Source organism: Montipora capricornis, chromosome 3, assembly GCF_036669925.1.
Source record: "Montipora capricornis isolate CH-2021 chromosome 3, ASM3666992v2, whole genome shotgun sequence".
NCBI classification, from domain to species: domain Eukaryota; kingdom Metazoa; phylum Cnidaria; class Anthozoa; order Scleractinia; family Acroporidae; genus Montipora; species Montipora capricornis.
Window position 1 is genome coordinate 71131876 of NC_090885.1, and position 6640 is coordinate 71138515.

General features: G+C 39.0%; 1 protein-coding gene across 1 annotated transcript in view; it reads right to left on the bottom strand.

The window, feature by feature from the left end:
• Positions 1 to 6640, bottom strand: part of LOC138040774 (dynactin subunit 1-like) — a 23683-nt gene that overhangs the window by 1402 nt on the left and 15641 nt on the right. The window contains exons 10-14 of the mRNA XM_068886446.1: positions 5833 to 5888; positions 5049 to 5094; positions 3008 to 3127; positions 1443 to 1633; positions 1 to 1212 (exon numbers count right to left, since the gene is read on the bottom strand). The exon at positions 1 to 1212 is cut by the window's left edge and continues 1402 nt beyond it. Of these exons, the coding sequence (XP_068742547.1) occupies positions 1152 to 1212; positions 1443 to 1633; positions 3008 to 3127; positions 5049 to 5094; positions 5833 to 5888 (474 nt within the window). The 3' untranslated portion in view covers positions 1 to 1151. The remainder of the gene's footprint in view (positions 1213 to 1442; positions 1634 to 3007; positions 3128 to 5048; positions 5095 to 5832; positions 5889 to 6640) is intronic.

Sequence of the window (6640 nt, forward strand, 5' to 3'; positions counted from 1 at the left end):
CGAGTCCGAATAGCTGGGTTGCGTTTTAAAAGAAAAATGTTCAATTCCCTGAATCCCTTTCCAACTGTCAGTGTCATGAAATAATGATAAAGCTGGTTGATACTATAGAGGGTTTTCACGTGACTTCACGGTAGCCATGTTGGTGTCCCTAAACAATGGAACGGCGACCATAATTATCATGCAAACGTTTTCTTTTGTTTCGGTAGAGAAACAAGGTTACTGATCACGTGAGTGAAAACACACTATATGATTATCGTAACACCTGTCTCGAGAAAAGTTGGCAAAACACGAGTTTAAAAGTGTGAAAGCCCGAAACTCCCGTGCTGCATATATTAATTCAACCGTGTACAAACGCATTGCATTCTAAACTAGTGAGCCTTTGACGTCATTTTCTCTTCGATCCAGCTCTCTCAAGAGAGTTCAATTAGTAATGGCGGACTATAAAATATGAAAATTCCAGTAAAAGTAAGCAAGTGTCTTTTTAAAATTAAGGCCTAAAACTTGGGTAACAAAGTGTTTAATTAAGATAGAGCGAGTTTCAATAGAGTGTCGTAAAACCAAAACCAAAGTAATTACTTTGGCCAATCAAAAAGGACGGAGAAAATCCAGTAAACCAACTCGAATTACATGTAGCCGACACAAAGCGCGGGAAAATGTGCACGCGCAAGCCACGATTGGTTTTGGTTTCACTTCTGATTGGTTGAAAAAGTGGCGCGAGAACTTTGAACCAATCACCAAGTGAAGTAATCATAAACCAAAGCAATTCGCTAATTACTTTCGACACTCAATTGAAAACCGCTCTAGTTTTGAAATCCAAAGAAAAAAGATTTGATTTTTGATCATAGTACCATTTAAATGAATATTTTACGGGTGCTCCACCACTAAGCTCGGCTGCAAGAGACTCTTCGAAGCCCGATCAAAGCAAACCAACGAACCAGGCAACCAAAACCAAATCCAGTAAACCAACTCGAATTACATGTAGCCGACACAAAGCGCGGGAAAATGTGCACGCGCAAGCCACCATTGGTTTTGGTTTCACTTCTGATTGGTTGAAAAAATGGCGCGAGAACTTTGAACCAATCACTGAAACCAAAGCAATTCGCTAATTACGTTCGACACTCAATTGAAAGCCGCTCCAGTTAAACATCTCTCTATTCAGATGTCACGTTCATCATTGCCTTCATCATGTCTAATGAATATTTCTTGGATAACCTAGAGAGAGAGAAAAAAAAAGAGAGAGAGAGAGAAAGATTTAATCTCACTGTATAAGACTACCGAAACATTTACAAAATGGCACAAATTGGAGGCGAGGAAATATTGAAAAACCTTTTCTTCCTCAAATCGTTTTTTTTCCAAATTCCACATTATCCAAAAGTATCTTTTTAATTAGAAGGTATTTCACCGTTAAATATTTCGAACAATTTCTACCAATCAAAACATACCATCTGGTCAGGTTTGGAAGATATTGGTTCATATAGTAAGCCAAAAGAACTGGGTATTCTGCTATCCACAATTCATCCAAGTTATTTGCCATGCCTACCACCATCAACTTTGCACAGCGCTCAGTGGGCATTTTTTTAAATGCTTTTACAGCTTTCCAGAAACCAGAGAATGAGGGAATTTCTTTTAAGGTCTGCAAGAACAAAAAAATGCGAGGCTTGTCAGAATGCTAATTGAGCTACTAATGAGGTATGAGACAATTTTTTTCTTGTTGGAAGTTCTTCAGTGGCTCATGTTTACTTGTTCGGTGCAGCAAAATGGACAATAGAATTACGAAGCGGTGATTTCATTGGCTAAAAAGCGATGCACTGGACCACTTGGAGAAATACATGTCACCTCCCTCTACAACGTAACTACTTTATGCAAACAACAACAAAACTTTGTGCGAGTATCATCTGCGGATGTTAGTTTTTTTCTTTTAATTGATAGTTTCACGGTCTTCATGTTACCTACCAAAGAGGAAGGTCACCGTAAATCAAATCACTCTAATAGACTGATTACCCATTGATCTATATGTAAACACTAAACGATGTTCACCGATACGTTTCATATCCGTTGCTTAATATGAACGAGCCATCTAGACTTCAATTCGCTGCAGAAATATTTACTTCTTTCCTTCTGTACTTACCAAAGTTGAATATCAAAAGAAGAGCTCCGCTTAAGTCTATTCAATCCTTCTAGTTTGCTTCTAACCGAACAAAATGTATCACCCTACTTCTGCGCAAAATGGTATTCCGAGTAAACGCTTAAAGAGCGTCTTGTTTGAAATGAAAACATGTGCACTTTGCTTTAAAGAACAATTCATTGTTTATCTGATCATCTATGATTTGGAAGATAGATATGTTAGTCGTTTGGAAGAGGATGGATTGGCAGAGGGACAGTGCATTTATCTTATGAGATGTGTTGGTGCGTAGTATCGCTGAGTACTTTCACGAGTTCTGCTGTATTTTGACGAGCCCGCTATGGCGAGTCAAAATGCAAGCAACGAGTAGAAACACTCAGCGATACTGCACACCAAAACATTTAATAAGCTATTTATTATCCAACTTATGGGAACTAAATATTGAGCAAGTGAATTGTAAACAATCGAGAACGTGTGACAGATTTGTACGTGACAAGGGCGGGGCAAACGTCAGCACCTAAACTAGTTAAACCGGTTCTTTACTGTACAATAACTAACTGTACAATGTCGCGGAATACTTGTAATCGTTTCGTGCGCTTTCTGCACAATAACTAACACATTTGGACAATCAAATGGAAAAAATAGTCGCAGGTCAAACCTCTTCCCTCTAACCAATGAGCCACAGGAAATATTGGTCAGCTAGCTCTCTAATCCAGGTCCCAAAACGAAGTGTTTCATTTGTCATATAGCTCTACAATTTCATACATGTATGATTCCATGTTATTGTGATTTGGAAATTCATTCTGGCAAATTTGAAGTTCTTGGCTGTTAAATCCGTAAAACGTAATCAGCAAACAATGTGTAAAAAACACCTTGTTTTCTTACCAAATTCATGTCCCTCGTTAAAACATGATCAAGGATGTTTGATTCAACTGGACCAGGACACACCATCTGGACATTAATGTTGTGCTCTCCCAATTCCAGCCGAGCAGTATCAAAGAATCCCTAGTGAAGTGAATATTTATTTTACATTTTTTACATACAGCATATGCTTAAACAGGTACATGTATATTTATGTGATGACAAAGATTTATTAAGGTGGCCTATCCTCTGGCTGCTTTTTTTGTAGCGTGCGTGCAGACGTCTCCTATTTCCTTGCTGCACGCGGAAAAGGGACGTCTGCGTAACGCGATTGCTAATCGTATTCTGGTTTCTCAAGATCTTGGAAAAGGACTGTGATTGGCCGCCTCACTGTTGGCATTCCTTGAGTAAATTCTGATTGGTTGTTATCAAAAACTGATCTGAAAATGTGTGCGGTGATCTATACACTCTAAATTTAGCAGCAAATCTAAACATGTGCGATTGTTTGTTCTGTTTTTCGTCAATCGAAAAGCCGGGGGACAGCAATTTCGTGCAAGGCAAAGAAAAAATATAATGCAGACGAGGAAATTCTCTCCTTACAATTTACTGTGTATCTAACATCATCTGTAAACAATGCTTGAGAAAACTACAAAAGCGACGTGGACTACACACCAACTTGCCAGAACTCAACAAGGAGATTTGTCAAAACTACACGTCCAAAACTTTTAAAGCAGGACTTTCCGTCAAGAAGAAGGTACAGACCCCGGTGGGGAGGGGGGCGGGGTACTCCCTAAAATGGCCTCTACGGGGAGGCGCCGACCCCTTACCCTTTCATATACCATTTTTGGCAGAAAAGATACCCCATTCGTATACCTTCCATTGATAAATGGTACCCCTTTAGTATACCTTCCCTTGGAAAATAGTACCCCTTTCACAAACCTACTTAAGAACACTGCATCCCCTTTCTAGCCCTCAGTCATAACCAGGTGATCTGGTGACGTAATTTGGAGGACTGGGAAGAAACATTTGAACGCCGTAGCCCACAACCACGCGCGGCCTTAGGTCTTGTTTCCAAAATTCCTGCAGTATTTCCATCGCCAAAACTCAACAGATTATTCCGTGTCTCCAACATTTCCTGTTATTATATGAACATTCACGTAGAACCGACGAGATCTAACCTCGCCTTCGAAAATAATATTCACGGCCGCGCGCGGTTGTGGGATACGGCGTTTTTTTCTTCCCAGTCCTCCGAATTACGTCACCAGATCACCGTGGTAGGTATGTGTGGTCGAAATATTTTAATGAAAGACCTTTTCAATACCTAAATGACAGATTTCCCTACCCTTTCATATACTTCGACTAGTGAAATCCCGTCCCTTTCATATACCTGAAGCGTAAAAAAGGTACCCTTTTGGGGGGACCTCGGGACAGAGCCTCCCCGAATTATTTTTTTGTTAGTACTTCCCCCCCCCACCCCCCCCCCCCCGTACAGACACTCGACACTACAGTATTAGCTATTTTCCCCTTTCTTCGCCGAACGATCAAGGCTCGCTCCTTTCTTCAACACCTGTCAAAAACTTCCCCACAGATCGCGTAATCCTGAACGTTTCTCCTGTTAGAGCGATCATTTATCATATGATCAAGACGCCCCCCGCACCCCCCACACAAATAAACATTCATAGCCGAATCCTATACTTTGTTCTGCGAACAAAATGATAATTTATGATTACTAAACTTTTCTCTTAGGCAAAAGATACTAAATACTGACGTTACAGCACTTTGTTTCCTTTAACTCAATTTTGTAATATAATAAGGGCCTTGCACTTTGCACTCTGGCCATACATTGAACAGGAAATATGATGAACATGGTATCTCTCCAGCAACTCATTAAGCATACTCTGTATTACGATTTTCTACTCAGTTTATAAAGACACTTCAAACATTCCGTTTTATCATTTCACCCTGAACTCACCCTGAATGCCACCAAGGCATTCATTTTCCCAACAATATTATCAATTATTATTATTGTTCAAAACGATATACTCTCTCTAGTTCTTTCACTCACATGCAACGCAAATTTGCTGGCTGAATAAGTGGATGAGATAGGGCACCTGTCAAGAAAAGTTTGAAATACATGTACTCAACCATTAAATTTTTCCTTACAATGTTTTCACCCTGGCTAAAACCTATGCTTTGTGTCAGTCTAACACAACAACCATAACAAGTCACAATTGTTCTAAAAAAATGCTGCTATCGAAACATTTCAGAAAAATTTGATTGCTTTACATATAGTTCCTCTTGTTTTATGTTATTCTTTAGTAGGAGTGGAGGTTTCCTTTAAGTTCATCAGGTACTTTCAGCTGTCAATGTTTTGCTCAATAGCAAAACCAATATTGGAAAACCTTAAAAATGGTGTTAGCACCCCCCAGATAGCTGGCACCATGTGGGAAGACCAGGACTTGGTTATCCAAGAGATAGCACTATCCACTGGACAAAGACCTATCCAGCAGATATAGCTATCAAAACTGATTGAGTTAACCACATAAAAATAAAATTTATTGGTGATTTGTCTCGTGGAAAAAACACAATTCACCTTTTAAATGGCCAAGACCAGCTGTTACATAACTTCACAATTGGAACATTTTAAACATGCTCTGAATCTACTCCAAATGTTTTTTTGCGCTTCACAGAGAGTGTTTTTCCTTAGTGGGGAAATAACTTTCTAGCAATAAAAATTGGGGCCACTGAGATCATTTTTTTAGTTTTAAAAATTAAGGATAGAAAAAAGGGCCTTTTAGAAGGCTATTTTATTGCCATGGTGACCTTTAATGTGATGTTAATGAGTGTACCTTGTTAAGCAATAATTACTGGTGTTTATTATTTGGGTAACATAACATGTCGTTACCTAAAACAGTGTTGGTAGAATTAATCCATCTAATGAGGCAATTCCCCTCCAAATTGGTGAAACTGGTTTGAGCCACTTTCATTCCAGGAAAAGGTGTTTATTATATGGACGGGAGTGTTTGCCAGAACCAGAAAATGAGACACTCGTAGAATCAATATGACCACTACACCCAGGAACCAAACAGCGTATTTTCGTATGTATTAACACAAGTGGTCATATTGAGCAATGACGTCACGATTCCCGCCCTTTTTGTTAATTAAAGCCTGTATACCATAAAAAGAAAGGAATGATAATAATTATTGTTATGACATGTTAGCTCAAAGATGTGAATTTTACATTCTTTTGGCAAGAACACTATCTACTCATTGATGATATTGTTTGTCATTCAAACATACAAATTCATATCTTCTCACCACCATGTAACATCTCTCTCTATATACCTGGACCACTTGATGCATAAGACTCAGTTACTCAATAATTACCGAACTTTGCCTGCACCACTGCTCCACAGCGGGAACAAGTATCATTCCTGTTGCTTGTATTCAATGTATGGGGAGAACTGCCTTGTCAAAGAGATGGTCCCAACAAGGTTAAGATCTAAAAAATTGCTTCTGTACTACCTTCAAGAGGTGTTTCCTTGATCCAGGCCAGATAATTGTCCTCTAGCTCCCATATGACACAAAATATCAACCTAGATGGGAAATAAAGATAATGTTAAAAATCTCTGCACAATTTTACTTTGAAATGACAAT